The sequence below is a fragment of the Nelumbo lutea genome, chromosome 1 (genome assembly GCF_056320005.1).
Source record: "Nelumbo lutea isolate HS-2025 chromosome 1, American lotus-T2T, whole genome shotgun sequence".
In the NCBI taxonomy this organism is placed as follows: domain Eukaryota; kingdom Viridiplantae; phylum Streptophyta; class Magnoliopsida; order Proteales; family Nelumbonaceae; genus Nelumbo; species Nelumbo lutea.
The window spans coordinates 105,326,231-105,352,019 of record NC_142684.1 but is presented as its reverse complement, the minus strand read 5'-3'; the positions used below and the strand labels follow the sequence as shown (position 1 = coordinate 105,352,019).

Sequence of the window (25,789 nt, the reverse complement as noted above, 5' to 3'; positions counted from 1 at the left end):
CTATGTAAGTTTCCTCCCTTTCCTTATTTCTCATCCAATGGTTGGCCCCTCTCATAAAAAATTCCTGCTCTGCCCCTAATGAAGTAGAAAGTTTTTTTATCCATGTAAAAATTTACACTCTTCCCCCCATTGTCTTTTTGAAAGAGCAAGGGTTAGTTTCATGATTTTGTGTTACATGATAACATTTTACACTGATTTCAAATACAATATATAATTCAACTTGAAATTTAAATTTAATGTTATTAATGTTTTTATATGATTAGTACATATTTTATGAGGATTCCCAAAGCTTTTTCCATCCATACCTAGCTTTTTCCATCCATTCCTCGTGACTCATTGTAGAATACGAATTAGCTGCACTTTAACCAATAATAACGCCCCACGTCGGTTGTGCACCCAAAATAACGCGCCATTCATGACTGACGTGAGGCGTTTTTATTGGTTAAATCGTTCCCAACGCAGCCATCATGTGCAGCTAACCCTCGTTAAGTTTTGTTATTACATTTATCCCCGATATTTTCTCTAAAATTCCAATGGATTGACCTCACTATGTCGTGTATCTGAATTCTGAAATACCATCGGAGGAGTAACGGAGCAAGTAATGGCTTTGCTGGGGGACGACGGACGGGGCTACGAGCTTGCGAGAAAGCTGGAAGGATGCGGCGTCTGGCGATCGTGGCTCGGCGAGTCGAATTACTCGAACTTCGCTCCTTTCCTCTCTTCCCCATCGGCATGGGAGGCCTTCATGAGGACCGACGATTCCAAAACTAGGGCTCAGATCCAACTCCAGCTCAGAGCCCGAGCTCTCCTTTTCGACAAGGCCAGCATCTCTCTCTTCCTCCGCTCTCACTCTTCTTCATCGTCGTCTTCGTCAACATCTTCTTTTTCTTCTTCCTCTTCCTCGGTCGCAGCTTCTGCTCCTTCGAGGGTTAATCCTACCTGTTAAGTCTCCGTAGTCTCCTTCCATTGACTTTTCTTTTCTTCTTTACTCTTCATTTCATTTTGGTTGACGCAATTCTTTCAGATTTCAAGTTACATTCGGATGACGTGTACTTCTCCTTAGAAGATGATTCACAAGACCCCGGGGTCCAGCAACAGGAAGGCTCTGCTCCAATTAATTCCATACATTCTAAGGTTTGAGTTAGTAGCTACATTAAGCTATTTCACGATTGGAAGTTTTTTTCCTGGTTAAGTTATGTTCTGTGCACGATGCCCAAGTTGAGTCTCTAACATCAGCTTTGGAGTTTCATCATAGGATAACGGTTCTAATTCTCTAGGGTTACTTAAATATTCTAGAAACAAGTAGTAAGGGGAATTCTTGTATTGCGTTTATATTATCCGTACAATCATCCGTTAGAGATACAAAGAGTTGTCCTTTTAGGAGAAAGAAAAACCAGTGGAAGTTAGCAAATAGAAGATAGAAAATGCTTTTGGCTTTTCTTTCACATTCCATGAGAATGAAAGTGTCCATCTTGCTGTTTGTTTAGATTGGGCAAGAGTATTACCGCTGTGGTTGACCTCCTAGTAAGTTCTCTTGCTGCTGCAGCCTTTAGTGTTTGCTAATACTGCTATTACCATTATCGTTTTTTTGATAAGTACTATTACCATTATAATTTGTTATGTTTGCTTTTTCATCAATATCACAGTAGTCATCGATCATTGTCATCCCAATTCCTAATGTGAAAAAAATCATCTTAACCCTAACCTCTTCAATAGTACAACTTACGTTTTTCTCCTTCTGTAAGAATTTCATTTTTTTGCATGTAAAGTGCAGAAAATTTTCTTGCTCAAGTTTTATGAGAATAACGAATTAGTCATGATTACCTACCTACTTGGTCCTCAGTTGCAGACTTGCATCAATCCCAACTATTTTTTCAGTGCCATTTTGAAGACAACTTGCCCTAGTCAAACTCTTTATTAGAATGGCGGCTTTGAAGAGGATTAACATCCTTCTTCCAAAAAAGAAAGGAGAACATGGTGATACAGAAGGATGATGAAGCATTTGTTGTGGTCTTAATGGTCAAACAGCTTGGCTTGATGTGTTCTGACAGTCCTAGGACTTTTGACATTCTGATTAAGTATGTAACAATTGGTATTGGAGCCTACCCCACATGTTCCAATAGTTCACATTGATTTATATTTTTTAGATATGCAGATTAAAAATATACCAACTTTGCAGACATTAGGAACTTCCAAAGGAATGAAGAAGGGAATTCAAGTTCCTCCCTCAACAAGGGAATAATAATAATAATAATAGATTTAAGTCTACTGCCATGTGAGAGTAAAACTTTGTATCACCAAAATGTAGCCATGCCTTGGCTTCCTTGTATGTGTACTCCATAAAGCTAAGTTTTGATGCTTACTCATGGAAATTTTGGTTTATTATGGAAGCGTGTCTGGAATTGTCCATCAGGGAAACTAAAATGGGCTGGTCCTACCGATAAATATAAGATAGTTTATATGAGAAAAGAAAAAAAAGAGAAGGGCTCAAAGAAGAAGGTTTCTGAGAGGTGGAGAGTTGAGTTCCTATGCTTCATAGGAGAAGTAGTTGTTGACTTTTATGGAGGAAGGATTGGAGATAAGGCTAGGGCCAGGGGAAAAGATTGGATAACAGGAATGTTAGGGTTGGCAAGAGCTTGGGGCTGTTATTTTTTGGGGCAGTGAGGAGTTTTCTAGAAGGGCTTTCGAAGCTTTTGAAAGGAGTAAGAGGGAAGAGAGAATGAAGAAGAGGTGTGGAATGAGGAAGGTGATGGGCAAGAAGTATTTGAAGGAGATGCTTAGTTGCTCTTGAGTTGGGGGTGGTTTGTTATATGTTCTCTCTGCGATCATTGCTGTTGGTGTTTTTAGTTGTCTTATGTAGCTGGTTTGGGTGCTATCTTAACACCTCGGTGATGCTTGTAATCAGTTTTTATTTATTTATTTATTTATTTATTTTCAATGAAATTTTCTTTTTTACTATTTCGAAAACAAGGGCATGAAGCTATAACACAGCAACAATGTGTTCCCCACACTCCCTCCCATGCATATAACCTTCCTCAAGCAAGTCCAGCCAATTCATACCCAATATTCTCCACTGTCCCTCCCATGCTAATTTTATTTCTTTTTCTTGGGTGATATAGGATAGGTGGGAATTGTACCATTTTTTGTTTCTAGGAATAAGGATTAGGAGGCTCTTTCAATACTAAAACAGAACTTAGAGAGGCCTATACTATGTAATGGTGATACTAGAGAGAGGGAGGGAGAGAGATATGTGCCACTTTGGTACAGATAAGTAAATAGCAAACAGCTTTAATTCATTTCATTTATTGCCTACCAAGCAAACACAATTGACTTCGACATTTTTTCATGAGCAAGAAATCTCAGTCTTGACACCTAAATACTTGCTTGTTGCCTACTTAATGTCTGGACTCAACTAACTATATCAAGACAACAAATAAATACATTTTAATTAAAGATTACGATAATAAGTTAATTACTAACTTGAAGTATTGAACTTTAACCAAACTATGTCACTGAAAACAAATGACATGAAAAAGTCTTGTTGTTCTAATTTGAGACATTTAGTATCTCCCATAAACTTTCTCCCAACTATTGTACTTTTCTCCTTACAGATTTTTGTTTGCTTTTGGCCCCTTCATCATTGAGTATTGTTATTCCATTTTCTTAAATGTTTCTCTTGTTTTCATTTAATAAAGTTCTCCTATTACCAATAAAAAACATATTAAATTGATTACTACAAGAAAATAATCAACAAATCTTGGCTAAGTGTTCCTAGCCATATCTCACTGATCAATAAAGTATTGTTCATAATTCACAAGGTATGCCCTATGCATAGCAACTTAATAAGAATTAAGAAAGTAATGTATTAAAATATTAAAGTTTTTCTCTAGAACCTGATTTTTGAATCAGACACTCAGAGCACTGATTAGCATAGGTGCACTGCCATCTAATGTTTACCTATCATTTTTCTTTTATTTATGCAATTTTGCTGCAAAATTTTCAGATAATATTAAGTTATTAAACTTTAATTTTGCATCAAGACATGGCGATACTGAAGTTGATAATATTTCTCAGGGAGCTAGGCATGATGACTTGCCAGAATCATGGTATAGGCAATTTGCTGAGAAGTTCAGAGCCAGCAGGCAACTTAGACTATCATTTGGAGATCGAAAATTACCACTTGGTGAACGGGAAGCACATAAGCGAACACCTGAGGAGATGTCTACTTATCTTATGCTTATTGAGAAGCATAAGAGAAGGAGACAAGCATTTAAGGAGGATCGACACATGGGTTTTGGAAATTCCATTTGGGAGAATGGGTCAAACATGCGCCTTTCTGTCTCAGATGGAAATGACTCAGTTGATGATGAAACATCTTTACTTCCTGAAGTTATGTTCCCATCAAATTGTGTACCTGATAGTGCACTCCCTCCTGCAACTAGGGTGGAGGATAACCAGAAAGTGGAGTTTTATGGGGTTCTTGATAGCTTACCTCATGTGATGACTCGGAGTCCTGCAATGATTGAAAGGTTTGGCATAAGGCCAGAGTACCTCAAAATGGGACTTGGGAGAAGTAAATACAGGGGAAAGAATGGACTTGATGAGAACAAGAAACCTCTGGGTCAGGATCAAGTATCTCGGATGTGTCAAAGGGTGATTGCTCGCATGCTGGAAAATGTGGGGTTTGAAGGTGTAACAGAAGTTCCCATGGAAGTCTTATCGCAATGCCTCAGCTGTCATATCTCTAAACTTGGACGCATCTTGAAAGTCCTCACTGATAATTACAGGAAGCAGTGTTCAGCCATGGAAATTCTCAAAATGTTCCTTCAAACAGTTGGATATAAGTGAGTAGACATTTTGCATTTGAAGAATGTTTTAGTGACTTGCTGGCTTTATTTGGATTTCAAAGAATGTCATATGGGAAAAATTAAATAACAGGAAATGGTTAAGGAATCTAAGCAATATATATCACAATTTGTTTTCCAATTCAAATGGCTATTTTTGTTTCTCTTCAACAAGGAACTTGGAATACAGAGTTTGCTACTTGAATCGTTTATTCATTTACTTCTTTACATAAGTGCATAGAATAAGTCTAAATGGGGTGGTGACAGTGTATTCTCTTAATCTGTCTAATGAAAGTTACCGTTTCTGAAAAAAAAAAAGTAGAACAAGTCTAAATGAAACAATCTATAGAAAAAAAAAAGTATAAATGAAACAAGAATCATCCACATGGAATATGGTTTTGGGTCCACCTGATCTCCTCTCCACCTCTACTTCATGGACAATTTCAGCCTAAAAGCCAACCTGGCCATTTCTGTTTCATGTATGCTAATTAAAAACTTAAAGAGTCCTTTTGATTGGTTTTAATGGTCATATCACTTGGTGACTTGATGAAAGAATCATTGTATGATAGGGTACCTACAGGGCAAGTATTGGGCACATGGCCTGCTCAGAGGCTCTTGTATTTTAGGGGCACCCTGGGTTGGCTAGGTCATCCCTGCACGTGGCATAAATAGCAAGGTTGTATTCAGAACTTCACTCATTATATCAAGCTAGTGATGAAGAGGGTAGTGGACACTAGCTACCTAGGGTATCAAAGAGGGAATAACTTCAGTCAGGTGGTTGGATCACCAAACAAGGTGAAACTAGAAAAAGGGATTTCAGAGGGAGTTGCATTTCTTAATTGATTTTTAGTAGGACATTTGGCCTATGACTCCTTGGATAGAGAGATTGAGGAATGGGCTTTGTAGGGTGGGAAGGTCTGACTAACCTGGAGATCAAGATATTTGAGGGTGACCTTTCCTCTTTGTGTTCTCATCAGAGCAGGGAGGTATATTCATGCTCAAGCATGGGAAAGAATCATTCTGTGGTTCGAATTCATAGTTGGGTAAATGGAGTCCTTTATTGGGGCTATTCATCAACCTTCTTCTAACACAAGATGGTGGCAACGACATCTCTTGAAATTTGATTGAATCTCTGCAGTTGATGGTATGGTGCAGGTGACTTCAGTTCATCCCAAAAACCTTGGGGCTATTTGTGAATGGAAAACTTCACATTCACAACTGTAAGGTTGTAGGCCATGGCATTCTGGAGTTGAAGTGGTCTTATTGTGCCACTTGGGTCCCATGGGGTGATTCACTGTAGGCAGGTCTCAGTTTGAGTCTCAAAGAACTGTGTGATGAAAATGATGAAAATGCCCACATAGAATCAAAAAGCAGAAGGTTGAGAATGGAGATGTGACAGGCAAGGTGGGACCCACTGCTATCATGGTAACTACTGAGATGAATGGTGCAGGGATAAGATGTATGGGTGCTAATTATCAAAAAAAAAAAAAAAGAAAAAAGATGCGGGGGTGATGTTGGAAGAATTGGTTCAAATTAAAACTTGAATTAACAACCCAAATTATTTATGAAGATTGCTGGACATGTAATGTGATCAACTGCAGACATGCCCAAAATTGGACTTGTGAGCTGGTGCTATATGGTAGTATGGTTGACCATCATGTGTTTGGTTCCATTGGGGTGAGATGGGATATTCTTAACATGGTTGGACAGGATTAACTTATTTATATAATGTGATTCCACTCCCAGTTGAGCTAGTTTGACTATGGCAATTTAGGAAGTGGTTAATAGAGTTGGTTTGGAGTCTTAAGGTGATGAATGAGGAGATGATGCATGACAAGGAGATGGGGGCTAGTCTCATAGTCTGCAGGATTGAAACAGGGACATGCCTTACGGTACATGCTTGTACTGTTTGAGAAAATAAAAAGGAGAGTGGAGGATGGGAGCAGTAAGTTAGGATTGTTAAGTGCAAAGGTAAGTGGAGTAGTTGCCTTTTGGCAGATAATCTTGAGAGTCTGAGCACTAATTTTCTGTCTTTAAGTAGACTGGAAAAGGAAGTACATGGCCCTCATTCAGTTGGAGGGAGATAAGGAAGGTTGGAAGACATCTGAAGACAAGAGGATGAGCAGCAGCCAGAGTGGGGGCTTAAGTTGGGTGACAGGGATTCAGAGGAGGTCCTGGTTACTGATTAATCAATTGTACAATGGGAAGCTAAAGCAGCAAATTCTTTGGTCTTTTCTGTTTGAGGGAGATGAATTTGGTCAGGCTACCTTTAGTGTACTAGAGGAAGAGAGTAGAAGGGCCCTTTGTATGTGTACCCCCAAAAGATAAAATGTTATAATAAAGGGCATCATATTTCCATTCTCCCTCCTCCCTTTTTTAATTCATCAATCCTTGAATGATATATATGGTAACCATAAAGTGGCCAATTGAACCAAAAAAGAACTGCCAAAAGAATCACGACTTCTGATGACACTCCAGCAACTTAGCATAGACTCACAGAGAAGTCATTTTTTTTCTTCCTTTCCTTGCACAAAAGGGTGACAGACTTGTCTGTTGAAAGTGGTGAACCCTCTAATAGAGAAGGGGTTTGTGTGTTTTTTAGCTGGTGTCTTTAATCATTACTTGGGTCTTGGAATGAAAGCTTGATTACAGCAATGGATGGCTTGACGAGAGAAGTGAATTGGGTGGAGATTCAGATTGACTCTGATGGAAGGCTTGACAAGAGGATGAAGTCTCTCAATGCAAGCTCGATTGGAAGGTTCGATGGAATGGATATGGAGGAGAAGGAAGTGATCGCTTAGGCCTATCCTGAATGGGGTAAGGATAGAGTTTTGGGTGTCAGAAGGCTGAACGAGAAACTGTTCTTGTTTATGTTTCATGGCAGGAAGGAGGCAGAGTGGGTTCTGGAGTCTGAAGCTAAGTTGAATAGGCGCTGTGATTTACGATTAAGCTGGTGGCTTCCACTTTCCAGCGGCAGGTCTCCTACAAGAAGGAAGAAGGCAAAAGGAGGAAGGCGATGTGGATTGGTGTTCTGGGTATCCCCTGCATGCATGGAATGATGTATCCTTCAAAGTGATTAGGGGATGCCTGTGGTAAATTCTTGATTGTTGATGAAGGGAACAACAACCGGGAGAAGATCGACTTTGTGGGAATTTTGGTGGAGGTCGATGAGGTCTCTGCCATTCCAGAGTGTTTAGTTCTGGCTCTTGCAGGTGAGAAATACGACCCGAGAATTTTTGTCAAGGGAGAGGATAATACCTTTTTCAGAATGTGTGCCGAAAGCATAGTTTTCAAGGTGCAAGGTGAACCTAGGCGACAAGGGAGCGCCTAGTCGCCTAGGCGTCACTTAGTGTCTAAACAAAGATATAAAAACAAAGGGCTGAACCCCTGTTTTTGTTCCAGAAGAAAAAAATGGGTCGGAGCCCATGCTTTTGTACCAGAAAAAGGAAGAAGAAGGAGCTTCGTCTCTGTTTTTTGTTCTCGAAGAAGAAGAAAAAGAAGGGGCTTTGCCTCTGTTTGTGTTCTTGAAGAAGAAAAATAACGAGGGGCGGAGCCCTTGTTTTTGTTCAAGAAGAAGAAAGATAAGAAGGGGTGGAGCCCTTGTTCAAGTACCCCTACTGTTTACATATTGTCTTAAAGTACCCTACTGTTTCTGACAATTGTCTAAAACCTCCCTTGCCGTTAATTTTGTCACACTCCATTCACATGTGACATCATGTGATTGATATTTTTTTAATTCCTAAAAATACCCTTCCAAAACTGTTCATTGTCCTCAACCTTGAGACGAAGAACAGAGCGACGATGATAAGAACCCCTACTCCTTTGGATTTGGGCAATGAGCACTTGGCTTTGTTGGAATTTGAAACCCCTCTTCTCTTCTGATTCTTATGTTTCTCTCTTTGGTTTCTTATCAGTTAGGAATTATCATACCTGGTTTGGGGAGGCAAATGATATCAGATGAGTTTCCTTGATAGAGGTTTCAGCAGAGTTCTCCTGACTGTCCCGACTGTTCCGACTCTCGGTTTCCTCTACCTCACCATTTACAATTGATTCTTCAAGCTCCATATGTATTCAGAAATAGACTCTCAAAACTCTCCTCTTTATTAAAAGATCCCCGTTAGTTCTAATCTCTGTGTTTCAAAAGTCTTAAAATTTCCGTATTCCAATATCAGAGTACTATTTTTTTATCAGTAAGAGTGGAATTTTATTAGTGATAAAAATCAGGATTACAAAGGGATGGGGCTCAAAAGTCTAACTCCAGCTACCCAAGAAACTTTTTGACCGTGTAGTGATTACAAAAATAATGTGTCTCTATTTACCCCTTGCCTGGCTAGACCGTCAGCCAATGCATTTGCACTTCTCTTTATCCATGTACATTGAATTTCCATGTCCTTGGTTAACCACTTATACTTCCTCTTTTCATTGCTGTATTTCCCCATCATAGCACTGCCCTCTTTTAGCCATTTCACCATCGTTTCAGAATCACCTTCTATAACCACCTTTTTGATATTCATTTCCTTAACCTTTTGTATCCCTTCAATAGCTCCTAAGATCTCAGCCCTCGAAGAGTCTCCCACCCCAATCAGCCCAGAGTACAAGGCTAACAAGTTCCCTGTTTCATCCCTTATTACACCCCCAATTCCGGAAGGCCCTGGGTTGCCTATGCTGCTGCCATCAAAGTTCAGTTTAGTGAACCCAAGGGGTGGAGGAGTCCAGCAAGCTTGAATCTGCAATCTCCTTCCAATTCCTTAACAGCTCATCAACTGAGAACGCTTTGAACAGCTCCAATGTTCTCAACCATTGTACCATCCTAATGTGGATGATCTCCATGATTTCTTCCACACTTCTCTCTTTATTTGAGAAGATCCTTGAGTTCCTCTCCTCCCACACTGTTCAACAGACTGCAGCTCTACCACACCTTCACATGATTTTAGCCCTTTTAGTTGGGCAATTAGGCATGGAAGAAAACAAGCTTGGAACATTCAAAGGGGGAGTCCACATGCATCCAAACAGAGAAGTAAACCATACCCAAATAGCTTTAACAAACCGACAAGACATTAGTAAATGATATCCAGACTCACCATCAGACTTACAGAGAACACACCAGTGAGGAGACAAGCAACTGTTGGGTCTTTTCCTTTGGAGTAGATCTCCTGTATTAATTCTTCCTAGGAAGGCTTCCCAACAAAAACTCCCAACCTTAGGAGGTATAGGTCGACACCACACTTAACAGCCAACAGGATGAGAGGGTAATAGTGCTTTGAAAAAGGAGGCACAAGTGTAGCAACCCGAGGGAATGAGTGTCCAGATTCTGCTATCTGCTTTAGACGGCTCAATGAATATCCCTTCAAGGATAGATAGTAAGGCTATAGTACAAGCAAACTCTGTGTCCCTAACACCTCTTCTCAAACTTAAATTCCCACCAAACCCAGAAGGTGAATTGGAAGGAACAAGAAAAGGATGAAATTGGTTCATTCTTAAGGGAAGACATAGCAAAAAGGCCTAGGAATTGATCTTTCAAAGGGGGATCCCCAACCCAAACATGTTCCTAGAATTTGATAAGGTTACCAGAATGCAAGTCATACTTGATCCATGGAGAGAATAAGGGCAAGATGGCTTGAACAACTCTCCAAGGGGAAGCTCTTGTAGCCTATGCTAGAATTCCTGAATCCCATCCATTATTTGCCAGTCCATGTATACTTCCCACCACCTTAACCCACAACCTTTCTTTCTCCAATGAGAATCTCCACAACCATTTCCCTAGTAATGCAAGATTCCTAGTCCTAATATTACCAATACCCCAACCCTCCCTCCTTTTTACCTCTACAGACCACCTCCCACTTGACCCTATGGTCCCTCTTCTCCTCCCCCGGCTCCCATAGAAAACCCCTCATTAACTTTTCCAACCTATTAGCCACCTTCACCGGTATCATGAAAACTAACAAAAAATATACAAGAAGGTTAGCCAACGTAGACCTAATTAAGGTGATTCTCCCTCCAAGAGACAAATAATTTCTTTTCCAGTTGGCAAGTCTCTTTTCAAATCTCTCCACAATAGGGGCCCAGAAATCATCTCTCTGAGGATTATCCCCCAAAGGTAAGCCCAAGTAGTTTAATGGCCAATTAGACACTACACATCCCAAAATATTTGCATACTCCCCAATCTCCTTTTCCCCCATATTGACTCCAACTATACAACTTTTTTCAAAGTTCACCCTAAGATTTGACATTTGTTCAAAGAGATGTATAGAGAGTTTCAAAATTTTAATCCAATTGATATCCCCTCCCTCACAAAATAGGATCATATCATTTGCAAATTGTAGATGTGTAAGTGGTACATTATCCCTTCCAACTCTCCACCCTCTTATGAGCTCCCTGGAATCTGCTTTGGATATCAATCCCTCTAGCACTTCAGCTACCAATGTAAACAAGAAGGGGGATAGGGGTCTCCTTGTCTAATCCCCCTCAAAGCTGGGAAATAGTCCACCATTGTCCCGTTCGCCAAGATAGAATAATGACAATCCCTAATACATCCCATCACCCATTTGCACCAGATGTCTCCAAACCCAAAGTTCATCATCACCTCCAATAAGAAGGACCAATTAACCATATCATAAGCCTTTTCTAGATCTAGTTTGCATACCATACATTTTCTCCTAGATCTCTTGTAGTCCTCTAAACGCTCACTTGCTACAAGTATCTGATCTATTATTTGTCTCCCCCTCACAAAAGCTCCTTGATTGTTCGAGATGATAGTTGGTCATTTTTTATTCTAATTGACAACACCTTAGTGGTGATCTTATAGAGGCTGTTAACTAGACTGATCGGTCTGTAGTCCTTTGGATGGCTTGTCTCACTTTTCTTGGGAACTAAAGCAATGAATGTGGAATTTAACCCAGGGTTAATCACTCCTCTGGTATGGAATTCATCAAATACCAACAATATATCCTTCTTTAGAATCTCCCAACAATCTTGGTAGAAAGCCATCGTAAGACCATCTAGGCCCGGTGCCTTTGATCTATTCATTGAAAATACCGCCTCTTTTATTTCTTCCAACTCAAATTTCTTCTCCAACCAATCCTTCTCTTCTCTCTTCAGTGTTGGCCAATCCAAACCCTCCAACCATACCCTATTATTTAGTGGCCTTCTATATATATTCCTAAAATGACCTGCAAATGCTTCCGTAATTTCTCTCTGACTTGTGACTGTTTCTCCTTCAATTTCTAATCTAGTAATAAAATTTTTCCTCCTTCTGCCACAAGCCAAAGCATGAAAGAATTTAGTGTTCCTGTCCCCCTCTTCTAACCACTTGCATCTTGACTTTTGCCTCCAGCTTATTTCCTCCTGAAAAATATAATCCTCTAACTGTTCCTGCAATCTCCATCTTTGTTCCTTATCCTCTTCAGTTAGGCCTTCCCTCCCTTCTCTATTGTCCAAGTCCTCAATCTGTGATCACCTTCTATCTCCTTTCCTTCAATCTCCCAAATTCCAGTAGATTCCATTCCTTGATTCTACCTTTCAGATACTGGAGCTTCTTGTGAAACCTCATCCCATACAACTCCACTGCTGGATTGCTCTCTACCCACCACTCTTCAACCTTCTTAATGAACCCTGGGTGCTCTAATCACATGTTCTCAAATCTAAATGGAGTTGGACCCACATTTCGCACCTCCTCCTTACAAAGCATAATAGGCCAATGGTCAAGTCACCCTCGGGCTCTCGATCAAATTCAATGGGAGAAATGAAAAAAGTGGCCTGAAAAAATATATTCCATCAAATCAAGGAAGATTCGGAAATCAAAAGCTCACATTTGAATCATCATAGGTCAAACAAATGAGTCTCCATCGTTCTACATTACTAAGATTTCAATCCTTAGCATTCCTCGACTCATAAACAATAAAGTTTCCACCTTTCAGAAATTAGAATTCTTTTAGCACGCTAAAGACACCCATTACAGAAAATGTATCCACATCAATCATCAAACAAGAGAGAAATAACCCAATGGAGTGAAGCTCAACATTTGCTTCCGATCAAGAGATAGCGTGTCAGACCATATTTTCGTATGGGTTTAGAGTCTCGTCATCGTTGAAGCTGTGATCAACTTCTTCATTTTGATTTTTTTTTGTCGGTTGGGTTTTACATTGAAAATTTAAGGAATAGTGGAGGGCAAATTCAACATTTCATTTCTTTCCAGTAGCACTTAACGGCGATGTCAATTGTCAGAAACAACAAGGTTACTTTAAGACAATATGTAAACAATAAGGGTAGTTTAAGAAATTTGCCCTAAAAGATATTATTTAGTAAAAGAAATAAGAAGATGGTGCAGTATATCTTGCCTATATTAATATTATATGCTTAAAATATAAAAACATATGAAATGTTATACAAAATTGTATAATCGGTATATAAACCACTTGGCATTTGGGCGAGGCGAGCCCCAAAAAGTGACTAGACGCGAAGGTGACGCCTTGACAACAGGAATTTTGAGAAATCTGAAACAGGGTTGGAGTTTCAAGATGGTTGCTTTGTTGAAGAGTGGAAGTCGAAGAGTCGCTTAGATGAGGAAGATGATGGAGGCGAAGATGCGAGGGGCATAGCAGTAATTTGGGGTGGGATAGGGACTATAAAAGAGAGGCGCATAGTTGGAGTCGGGAAGGAAAATATGAATAGGTGCACGTTGGAGGGTGGGAGTTTAAGAGCGATTTTAAGGGGATATACGAATGGCCACATGGCTCATTTGAGACGTCGGATGCTGAGAGTGGGGACCACTCCCTGAGATCGAGACTTAAAAGGGTTTGCAGTAGTTTTAACTGCAACAAGAAGCTGGAGGATTGGGTTTGAATCATTGCTAATTACGACAGTTCTGGAAGAAAAACCGTGAGGCTAAGAAACAAGGAGAGTCAAATTGATGAGAAAGAGTTTCGTTGTCTTCTGTGCGGTGAAGTTATTTTCATTCCAAGGGAGAAGGATGTTGGGAGATTGGAGAAACATGCAAAGATCAACCGGCCTTCAGGTAGGTCTATCTGTTTTGGCTCTCTTGTGGTGGAAATTCTTACTGATTTGCCCCAAGTGGAGCGTTTGGTGTTGTCTAACGAGGATTCTGCTAAGGTTGAGGGAGATAGGGGAGGAAAGAAGGCTGGGGGTAGAGAAAGGAGAGGAGGGAGTAAGAGGGGATGAAGGTTTTTAGAAAAGGTGCAAAGGAGGGGAAGCTAGGAGGTTGGAAACAAGCTCTAAGCTTGAAGAAGCGAGCAAAGGAGACAAGAATGGTGGGTCAGAAGTTTGATAAGAGCATTTACGCTTTGAATTCCTAGCTGGGATACTTGGGATCGACTTAGGTCGAAGAAGGAATTCAGAGATCAAGGAAAGGGATGCTTATGCTTCAGAGTCTTTGAAGGAAGTAAGAGAGCCGAGCAAGTTCTAGCTTATCCACATGTCAAAAGTTTTTTAACGTTTGAAAGATGGTTTGGTTGGTGTTGGTCCTACCAACAAGTTCAAACAAGTTTATTAGAAAAAAAGGCTCAAAAGGTAAAGCTTTGAAGATGAAAGTGTTATGGACGCCTTCCTCGGGAAGACGTACCATCGCCGCCGGTAGCAACGGGCACCTGAACCATCACCAGTAGCAACAGTGATTCAGTGATGCTCATCCTACCCAGTTCGGCAACAACAGCCTTATCTAGATTAGATTAGCTCATCTTGCTTGTTCTTATCTTATTGTTCTTATCTCTTATCTTATCTTGTTAGTAGCTTATCAGATTAGGATTAGCTTATCTTATCCTTGGCAAGATAGAACTGGCAGTCTCCCTATTCAGCAATGAGACTCTCTTTGATTAGGACTCTTGTAATCTCCTATTTAAGGAGACCCCATTATTGAATGAGATATCAAATATTCAGTTGAAGAAGTGAGTTAGGAGAGTTGGTGATCTCTTGAACAAATCACCAGAGGTGTCAAGATAGGTTCATCAAGAGCAGGAAGGAACAAGGGAAAACAGGAGGTTTTCCTCGTGGACCGATCTGTGACGAGATCCTATTCTCGGGCCCTTAACAACTTGGTATCAGAGCAAGGTGTCATGGGTGATCTAGAGCAGCTACCATCCAGGGTCCACGACCTCGAGCACCAACTCGTGGAGACCAGCTCCGAAGTCCGTGAGATCAAAGATGAAGTGAGGGAGCTGCGACGCCTGATGGAGCTAACCCTTTCTAGCAGGGAAGGGAACTCTGAAGGAGGGACAGCCGCCGACTAGATCTGCCAGTCTTTCGGCGAACAACAGTCCGTTGGCCAAAGAATCGCAGTTGTCCCCAAGTACAGTTGGTTGGAATTCCCGTCCTACAACGTCAACTGAGACCCCTTAGGCTGGCTGTATCACTGCGAGCAATTTTTTCGGAACCAATAGACAAATGACCGGGATAAGGTAAGTCTCGCAGCCTTTCACTTAACAGAGGAAGCACAACTTTGGTTTTATCAGTTAGAGCAAGAAGAACTCGGGCTCAGTTGGCCCTAGTTTAAGCCCTATTGCCTTCTTAGGTTCGGACCCCCACTGACCAACAACCCAATGGGTGAGCTGATTAAGAGGGCATCCTCCGTGCGGCCCGACCAGCAAGTGGATATGTTCACGGCAGGGCTATCAGAACCATGAACTTAGCCCGCGCGTTCGAGTGCAAACTGCAGCTCAGTCGCGGAATTTTTAATGTGGGTCGGCCACCAAACTCATGGGTACCCCCGAGATCAGCAGCAACGACCCCCTCTTCTGCTACCAGCCGAGAACTGAAATCTCCCACCAACACTGCCTCTAGACCAATGACAAGTACAGGTAGTAACATGGCCGCCCCACCCATTAAGCGTCTGACTAGGGCAGAAATGGCAGAACACCGAGCAAGAGGCCAATGTTTCAACTGTGATGACCTCTACTCGGCAGGACAGATGCAAGAGGCTTTTTTGCCTCCTAATCGATGAACAAGAGGAGGAGGAAGAAGAACCATTCATATTCGAGCCAGATATCTCTCTTCATGCGATCACCGGCATTAAAACCTCTCAGACCATGCAGTTACAGGCACAAATAGCAGGTCAACCGGTGCGCATTTTCGTCGATTCTGGGAGTACACACAACTTCATAAGTGAACATGCCGCCCTTCAGTTAAAACTGCCAATGGAGCTTCGACCGCGACTACAGGTAGCCGTCGCAAATGGTGAAAGAGTTCACTATCCAGGAATTTGTAAGGACGTGCCGGTACAGGTCAATTCTGAACTGTTTCTTGCTGATTTATTTGTACTCTCATTGGATGGGTTCGATATTGTTCTCGGGGTCAAGTGGTTAATTACCCTAGGCCCGATTTTGTGGGACTTCAGCGCCGTCACCGTGACCTTCCACCTAAATGGAAAGCAAGTTTCATGGCACGGTTGCAGGGTTAAAGAAAAGACACCACAGGTTCATGCACTTCAGACAGAACCGACAACCATGGAAAAACTTCTCGTCGAGTTTTCAGATCAGTTCCAGGAACCCAAGGGCCTCCCCCCTTCCCGAGCTTGCGACCATCGTATTCCTTTGGTGGCGGGTTCAGCACCAGTCGTTGTCCGACCTTATCGCTACCCTCACTTATAGAAGGATGAGATAGAGAAACAATGTACAGAGATGCTGAACCAAGGAATCATACGCAAAAGTCACTCCCCCTTCTCTTCGCCGGTTTTGTTGGTGGCGAAGCAGGATGGAACGTGGAGGTTTTGTGTTGACTATAGAGAACTCAATGACCAGATGATCAAAGATAAGTTCTCTATTCCCGTTGTGGACGAACTGCTGGACGAGTTGCATGGTGCCCAGTATTTCTCTAAATTGGACCTCAGGTCCGGATATTTCCAAGTTCGCATGGCTCCTAGTGACGTGAAGAAGACTGCTTTTCGCACCCACCATGGCCACTTTGAATTTTTAGTCATGCCATTCAGACTCTCCAATGCCCCATCTACATTTCAGTCCCTAACGAACGAGGTATTCCAGCCTCAATTGCGCAAATTTGTTTTAGTTTTCTTTGATGATATCCTCGTTTATAGCAAATCGTGGGTAGAGCATGTCCACCATCTGAGGACCGTTTTCGAGCTCCTACGCCAACACAAATTATTCCTGAAACGGTCCAAGTGCTCCTTTGGGGAGTGCCATTTTCTTTATGTCGGCCACGTCATCCATGGGCAGGGTGTGACAGTTGATAGTTCCAAGATTCAGGCTATAAAAGAATGGCTCAAACCTCAATCAGCCAAGGCCTTACGCGGGTTCCTCGGTTTAACGGGTTACTACCGCAAATTTGTACAGAACTATGGAGTGTTGGCAGCTCCATTAACCAACCTGTTGAAGAAAAATTCCTTTTGGTGGGACGACGCAGTAGATGAAGCTTTTTTGACATTGAGAAATGCCCTGTCTTCCACCCCTGTCTTGCAATTACCTAATTTCGCCCTCGAATTTACAGTCGAGTGTGATGCTTCCGGAGTGGGTATCAGGGCCGTACTACAGCAACAAGGCCACCTGATTGCTTTCTTCAACCGTAGATTGGCTGACCGGCACTTGAAGCTTCCAGCCTATGAGCGCGAACTAATCGGCCTAGCCCGAGCCGTCTAGCACTGGAGGCCATATTTGTGGGGACGGTCGTTCGTCGTCAAAACTGATCATTACAGCCTCAAATACTTGTTAGAGCAGCGTCTCACCACTTCCCCTCAGCAACATTGGGTTAGCAAACTACTCAAGTTTGACTTCCGGGTGGAATATAAGGCGAGATCCTCAAATCGCGCAACTGATGCCTTGTCTAGGCGAGATGAAAACATGATGGTTCTGTGTAGCATTTCCCAACCTCGGATCTCTCTGTTTGACGACATTAAGAAGGCAGGACCACAGTCCCCGGAATGGTCGCTCTTGTTACAGAAGATCCAGTCTGGCAGCGCCGACCCCAATTGGTCACTTCATGATGGGTTGCTACTGTATAAGGGACGAGTCCATCTTCCACCAGATTTCCCGTTGATTCCCACCATCATCACCAACATCCATAACCCCACCCACGAGGGCATTCAGAAAACACTACACTGCATCTAGACTGATTTTCATTGGCGGGGTATGAAGACTTCTATTCGAGATTTTGTCTAGAATTGCTCCACATGCCAACAACACAAATGGGAAAACCTACACCTGGCAGGCCTCCTTCAGCCCCTTTCCATCCCGACACAGATCTGGGCTGACATCTCCATGGACTTCATTGAGGGACTACCCAAGGTAGGTGGCAAATAAGTTCTCTTCGTGGTAGTCAACCGCTTCTCTAAATACGCCCATTTCATCCCTCTATCACACCCGTACAATGCCACTTCAGTTGCCCTCGCCTTCTTTACACACGTCTTTCGCTTACATGGGTTACCTGAATCCATCGTCAGCGATAGAGACCCGGTTTTCACTAGTGCCTTCTGGAAAGAGTTATTCCGGCTACACGGCACCACCTTGGCCTATTCATCAGCTTACCGGCCACAAACTGACGATCAGACGGAAGTGGTTAACCGCACAATCGAGATGTATCTCTGCTGTTTTGTAGGCGATCAACCACGACGGTGGGTGGATTGGCTCCCTTGGGCCAAGTACTGCTACAACACAGCCTACCATTCTTCCCTCGGCATGACTCCCTTTTGCGTTGTTTATGGCAGGGATCCTCCCTGCTTGCTGTCCTATGAGCCCGGTTCTACTCGTTTGTAAGCAATGGATCACTCCTTACAAGAGCGCGACACCCTCTTAGCCGACGTCCGCCTTTGCTTACAGCAGGCTCAGCTCCGCATGAAGCTCCACTATGACAAGCACCACAGGGAACTGCCATTCGATCCAGGACAATTTGTTTGGTTGAAACTCCAGCCATACCAGCAACGCTCCTTGTGCCACAAGGCTGCCCCGAAGCTGGCCCCCAAGTGGGCCCTACAAGGTTCTACGACGGATTGGTAGTGTGGCCTACCAGTTGAAATTGCCTGAGACCAGCCGGATTCATGATGTGTTCCACATCTCCTTGCTGAAGCCATTTACGGGTATTCCCCTGGACCAAGTTCCCTCCCTGCCACCCTTGAGAGATGGCAAGTTGGTCCCCCAACCTAAAGCTGTCACCCGCTCTCGTTTCAATCGTGGAATCCTTGAAGTCTTGGTGGAATGGTGTAATTTACTGTCAACAGAAGCCACATGGATCCCATTGATAGAGTTCCAAGCCACATATCCAGAGTTCGAGCTTGAGGACAAGCTCGTAGTCCAGGAGGGGAGTAATGTTATGGACGCCTTCCTCGGGAAGACGTACAATCGCCGTTGGCAGCAACAGGAACCTGACCCACCGCCAGCAGCAGCAGTGATTCAGTGATGGTCATCCTACCTAGTTCGGCAACAACCCTTATCTAGATTAAATTAGCTCATCTTGCTTGTTCTTATCTTATTGTTCTTATCTCTTATCTTATCTTGTTAGTAGCTTGTCAGGTTAGGATTAGCTTATCTTATCCTTGGAACGATGGAACTGGCAGTCTCCCTATTCAGCAAGGAGACTCCCTTTGATTAGGACTCTTGTAATCTCCTATTTAAGGAGACCCCATTATTGAATGAGATATCGAATATTTAGTTGAAGAAGTGAGTTAGGAGAGTTGGTGATTTCTTGAACAAATCACCAGAGGTGTCAAGATAGGTTCATCAAGAGCAGGAAGGAACAAGGGAAAACAGGAGGTTTTCCTCGTGGACCGACCCGTGACGAGATCCTATTCCCGGGCCCTCAACAGAAAGTTCTGGAGATTAGGGGAGCCATGAACCAAGATTCACAAGGGGTTCAGCTACAACGAATGCCAACTACTGAAGAAGGTTTGGAATTGAATATAAAGGGGAAAGGGGCAATTGAAATAGTGAAAAGGGCTCAATTGCAACTTCATCAGTCAGGGTGGGTGAGAAGGGGGGAAGGGGGGAGTGGAGATTGATTGTTTGGTTGATAGGGATGTTAAGGTGGGCAAGAGCTTAGGGCTGTTTTTTTTTTTTTGGGTGGAGTTTGGAGAGGAGTTTGCTAGAAAGGCTTTCGAAGCTTTTGAAGAAAGCTCGAAGAAGACCACAGTTGGGGAAGGAGAGGCATGGAACGAGGAAGGAGTTGAAGGAGATGGACAGGATGAAATGTTCAAAGAAGAATTTTGAGTTGCTTTGTCTCTGGGTGGCTTTCAGCTGCTTCCCTCTGTTTTGTGATCTTAAGTGTTTGTTTGTTTTTTTTTTTTTGTTTTGTGGGTGTTATCTTAACACCTTGTTTGTTGTCTTAACACCGATCATTTTTCTTTCAATAAAATTTTTCTTTTTACCCTTCAAAAAAAATATCATCATATTCTTGTTGTTGTTGTTGTTGTTATTATTATTATGTTTGAATAATTGCAAATATCTTTGTCTTTGATGTAAATAGTTTGGATAAGTTTATAATGCTGATAATGGTGATGGTAACAACTATCATTGTTATCTCTTGTTTTCACAAAATTCATGTTCAATATTGAATTATTGTCTCTTGCAGCAATTTTGATCCATTTTAAATTTTATAACCTGTTTTGGTCTCTTCTAAGGGTTGGTCATCGTGGTGGTATTGTTCTTTTGGGTTTGTGAAAGTCATTCTTGGTTTTTCCCCTTTTCATTGATATTGATTTTAGACGCCTGCCAATTAAAATGGAAGTTGTTAACAATTTTTTTTTAAACAGCTAATGAAGATTGTTAAATAATTTTGCCCTAGTGATATAAAGTCATGTGGTATAAAATCCCGTTAGGTTCTTGATGCTTGTCTTTTTTAATCTATTTAACTTGTTTGCTTGTTCTGCAAAATGTATATTTATATGGTTGATGTGGTTATTACATTAAAAGGTTCCATTTCTGTTCTGTTTGTATTTCCAGCCTCTCAAATAAAAATGATTTGTTTGTAGGACACTGTTTAGTACAAGTATTTTGTTCGATTGTCTAACATTATTCCTGTGAACTTTCATTAGCAATCTGGGTACGTTGGTGGATCATGTGAAAGATGGTACAAGGACTTTATCACACCAAGCACAGCAGCATGCAAGGGGACTCCAGCCACAGCCAGGATTCCAGTCACAACATCAAAATTCTATGCTACAATCACAGCAAGTAATGAGCTTATGCTGAACTCTGCATTTTATCTTTTATACCCTAATAAAGGTTAGAAGGTGATAAGGTCTTAAAAGATCCAAAGAGTAGTATTCTCTCTATTTGATCTGTGCACTAAGGGCAGTGTTGCATCGACACCCCACCTTTGGAGGAGACTTGTGAGTCAACATGTGTCCTTGAGGTGATTTGTGTCTGACTTTCCAAAATACATGTTGGACTCAGCAACTGTATGAATTAGATGGTTTTACCAAAGTCACCACCACATCTACTCTCCAAGATTACAAATCTTTAAATTCTATTTTATAACACAGGTGCAACCATTTAAACTGTTCAGTAGGGTGTATTTATCCAATTTACAGAACTTATAATCCATTGTTTGTTTGATCTTTTCCAATTAACATCAAAATTATGAAAACAATGAAAAACAACTAGTGTGGCCACGTGGCAAATAATAGGTGAAGGATGCGAGTTTAATTTGTTAGTGAAAATATTTTAAGCTATGGTAATATAGTTATGTGGATCTTAAAAATAATATTAAATGTTCATAATTTTCATATGCAATAAAATATTATTTATGTGAGAGATGTCCACAAATCCTACTTTTTTGGGTTCGCCAAGTTGGACTCCTGAGCAGGTGTCAGATTCTGATTCCCATGTTCGAGTATGCAACACTGACCAAGAGGCTCATAGAAAAAATCGTTCCTGATAGTGTGTTACTCAGGTCTTCAAGATGAATTCCATTTATATTATCATTATTATCATCACCTAATTCTTGGCCACATGAGTCCTTTGTTACCATTCCATTCTATTCAGTGCCATATCTTGGATTTAAAGTTTTAATGTGAATTTTGTCTCAGTCAAACCCACGCTGTACTTTGTATATCATCATCATCATCGAAGCCTTATTCCAATCATATGGGGTTGGCTAGATGTATTCTGTTCTGTTTAATGCCATATCCATTTGTTACATTATGGATGCTTAAATCATTTCTTACTATGACTTGTGACTTTTCTGGTTCTAGCCCCTTCAAATTGCAATAAATTACTTCTTATGGGTGCTATTGATTGTCTTCTATGCACACGACAAAGCCATCTTAGTCTACTTATTCTCATTTCATCACCTATTCAAGTTGTTCCTAGGTTCCTTTGAATAACTTCATTTCTGATCCTATTCTTTACGGGTTTTCCACTCATTCGTCTCAGCATACACATTTCTGCCACACCCATTTTTTGGACATGTTTCTTGACTGCCCGACATTATGCTCCATATAGCATGTCCTTTGTGTATATAGTATGATAATTGCTAACCTAATGGATTAATGACCTATTTATCTAGAAATATAACTGTTATCTTGTGTCTCCTCTTTGAACTCGCAGGTTCCAAGACAGATGCAGATGGTGCATAACCAGAATCTGGCTTTTCAACAGCAACAGCAGTGGGAGAGAATGCGAAGGCGCCAACCATCCACTCCTCGGTCTGGTACGACTATGGAGAAAGAAAGATCCATGGTGGAAGTCAAGATTGAAAGCCAAACTGAATCACCAATTGATGGTAATGCCTTCACTGGTGTAAATCATAGACATCCTCAAATGCAGTTTAGGCAGCAGCAAATGGCTGCGTTTGCAAACCTCCACAATCAATCCAGCAATCAGTTTAAACAGTTGTCATCCCTTCAAATTCCTCAGCTCCAAACACAGTAAGAATCTTATATATGATTAGATTACTATGGCAGTTCTTCACTTTTTCTGGCACATGCGAGATTTCTTAAGTTTGTCCACACGTGCAGGAATTTGGCAACCATAAGGGCGCCGCCAGTGAAAGTAGAGGGCTTTCAGGAATTAATGGGCGGGGATGCAGCATTAAAGCATGATTCTGAAGAACACAAACTAACGTCCCCTCCCAAGTAGGTAGCATACACGATATGTATTTCAACAGATTACATGTTCAGATTGTGGAATATTGCTCAATCATTTTATGCTTTAACTCTTCAGAAAAAAATGAGGATGTATAGAGAGCAGAATAGCTAGATTAGAACAATCTCTGTACCAATGAAAGAATGTTTACTTGGAACTGCTGTCCAACTTAAGTAATCACTTCGTCCAACATGGGTTAGTAATTTTATAAGTTTAAGGACCTTGAATGACCCACACCCTCTTTTGTTTTCATATTTGCATAGGGACGAGAGCTCGGTGGATGTGATTGGATGAGTTTGTAGATTGAGCAAAACCCAATAACTTTGGGCTTATCTTTCTACATCTCTAGAAGTTTAGGATAGTAGTTTTTTTTTTTTTTTTGAAACATAATTAAGAGTAGTAGTTAAAAAAGATACAATGAAGAGAATCGTTCGGTGGTTTACGAGTTTCCGACAATCCGACTACATTTTCTATGATGCTGAGGTAACAAGCCACACATTTTGTTGATTCAGCCTTGGTCAACTATCTTCCATAGCCCATTATCAAAGAGAATGGATATGTCCCGCAGTCTCGTGCCTTCGGTGCATCAGGAGCCATCTGAGTTTACCCGTCCCCTTTCTTTGAGTTCATATAGTCTTCTCTAATGGCGCCGGTGGAAGTAGGCCCACTTGAATTACTAGTTTGCTGTGTAACTTCTCCATTGAGTTCAGATGGTTTTCTTCTAAACTCTCCGCAATTGTGAATGGCCACGTCATGGCAAGTCTCAAAGGTTTGATTGTAATGCTTGGCATCATTCACATTGAACAATGTCTGAGATTCAGTGGAAAGCGACCGATGACGAGTTTGGGATCCACTATGGTGTAGAGTTCATACTTTCTGGTAGGGGTGCAGGTGTATATATTTTTACTGGCCCGGTTCGATTAATCATGATCCCCCTGTAATATGGGGTCTGTGACAAAGACCCCTGTATATATAAAAAAAGGTATCGATTCGCTCAATATGCCCATACTGACGTATCGGATTTATCGATATTCGAAAAGTACTGTTCATCTTCCCTCATATACACAAACAGCACCGCAATCTCAAGCATTTCCTCACTTGCCGCCTAGAAAACCACAGATCCAGAAGAGCTCTTCAAGCTCTCCCTCCAAGTTGCCCTTATCAAGCTCTCAAAGCTCGCTTCTTTACCCACGAAAGCTTATCCCCAAGGTCAATGGCGATCCTCTTCTCGTGGCCATGCTGCGTGATTGCCAAACCCAGTTTGAAGACGCCATAGATCAACTCGTCCATGCACCCTGGTGACCGGAGACTGCTGCAAGAGACGGTTTTGTGGATCCGATTGGTCATACACACCTTGTTGTTGAAGAATCAAAACCAATAAACTGAGAGCACCAACTCTTTCAACTGTTCAAATGTTGTCATGATTGTGGTTCTTGCAGCGGCCGCCGCTCTGCTTGGCGCTCGTTGAGGGAAGAAACGAAATTGAAAGGTGGGGTGATATTGACCTTGGTTTTGGGTTTTGCTCCTGGTCCACCTTATACGTCGTCCGCCTCAGCTTCTCAGGGAATGGTCTTCCGTCGCCGCGTACTTCAGGCAAGCGGTGATGGTCCCTTACTGAATCCATCTCAGGATTCCAGGCTCATCTCTCCATCTCAACCAGGCCCGGGGTTCTTCCCTGCTGGCAAGACGAAATATCTTACTTAATTTACTCTGCCCAGCCCAGCCGAGCGCCATCTCGAATACTTGGAGTGCATCATCCACTAGGACAATTCGTACTGTTGGTTTTGCAATTCCAGCCTACAACAACAACAGTCCATGAGCAAAGACAAGAAAAGAGAGTACAGATTGTGTGTGTGCATGTATGACCAATCGGATCCACAGAACCGTCTCCTGCAGCAGTCTCCGGTCGCCACTCACCAGGGTGCATCCACGCCGGAAACTTATCAGAGTCAGACCCCACATCCAATAGCTTCCGATGGATTGGAATACCGAGGTTCTCGAGAAGGGTCAGGATCTTGGACACGATGGCTAAGCTATTACTTGTAAACTCGGTTGAGTTCTTCATTGCTACCCTCAACTCTTTAAGCACTGTTGCAGCGGTGGTGCTGTTCAACTCTTGTAGCCCGTCTACGCAGGACTGGTCGTTTGTGGTTGCCACGCTGAGCCATGTCCTAAGGTCGCTGACCTTGGAAGCCGATAACAACTTCTCGCAGAGCTCGGTAAGGGGAACTTGGAGGGAAAGCTTGAAGAGCTCTTCCGGATCTGTGGTTTTTTGGGCGGCCAGTGAAGAAAGGTTTGAGAAGCAGGAATTGGGGTGTTATTTGTGTATTGTGAGGTAGAGGGAGATGAACAGTACTTGCAATTGTTAGAATATTTATTACAAGGGTTAAAATGATGAATTTCAACGCAAAGATAACGAAAGGAAATCTTTTTTTTAGGTTCCTTAGGTTTAAAAAAATATCAAACTGAACTTAAAAAAGTTTAGTTAATCGAATTTTCCGATTTCATTTCCTTAATTTGATTTGATTTTTTGGTTTTGATGAGCACCCCGACGTTTTGGTGACGGCTAAATTTTACTGCGACAGGAATATTATTGGTGGTAAAAGGAGTTGACCGTAAGAGGTGAAGATCCAATGTGTTTACTCATCAGCTATGGTTTTCTTGACTTGATGGTGTAAGATATTAAGCCATTAGCTGTCATTTTTTCCTCCGAGACAGATATCAACGGTGGCTTCAGTGCCTTGGGTAGGTCCTCAACAGCAGCTATTAAGTGAAGTTTGTAAATTTGTAGCAACTTTGAGTTCATATTTGGTTGCACTAGCGGATTTATTTTGAAGCCACAATATCTTCCACTGAGATTTGAAAAAAAAATTATATAATTATGAAATATGAATAAATTTAAAAATTTTA

General features: G+C 41.8%; 1 protein-coding gene across 1 annotated transcript; it reads left to right on the top strand.

Annotated features, from left to right (window-relative positions):
* Positions 1-478: 478 nt before the first annotated feature.
* Positions 479-25,789, top strand: LOC148876578 (transcription initiation factor TFIID subunit). Its single transcript, XM_088969227.1, has 7 exons — positions 479-941; positions 1,025-1,134; positions 4,075-4,844; positions 20,827-20,965; positions 22,343-22,662; positions 22,753-22,869; positions 25,465-25,789. Exons 1-7 carry the CDS (start codon positions 602-604, stop codon positions 25,490-25,492), a joined length of 1,824 nt encoding a protein of 607 aa, XP_088825353.1. The 5' UTR covers positions 479-601; the 3' UTR covers positions 25,493-25,789.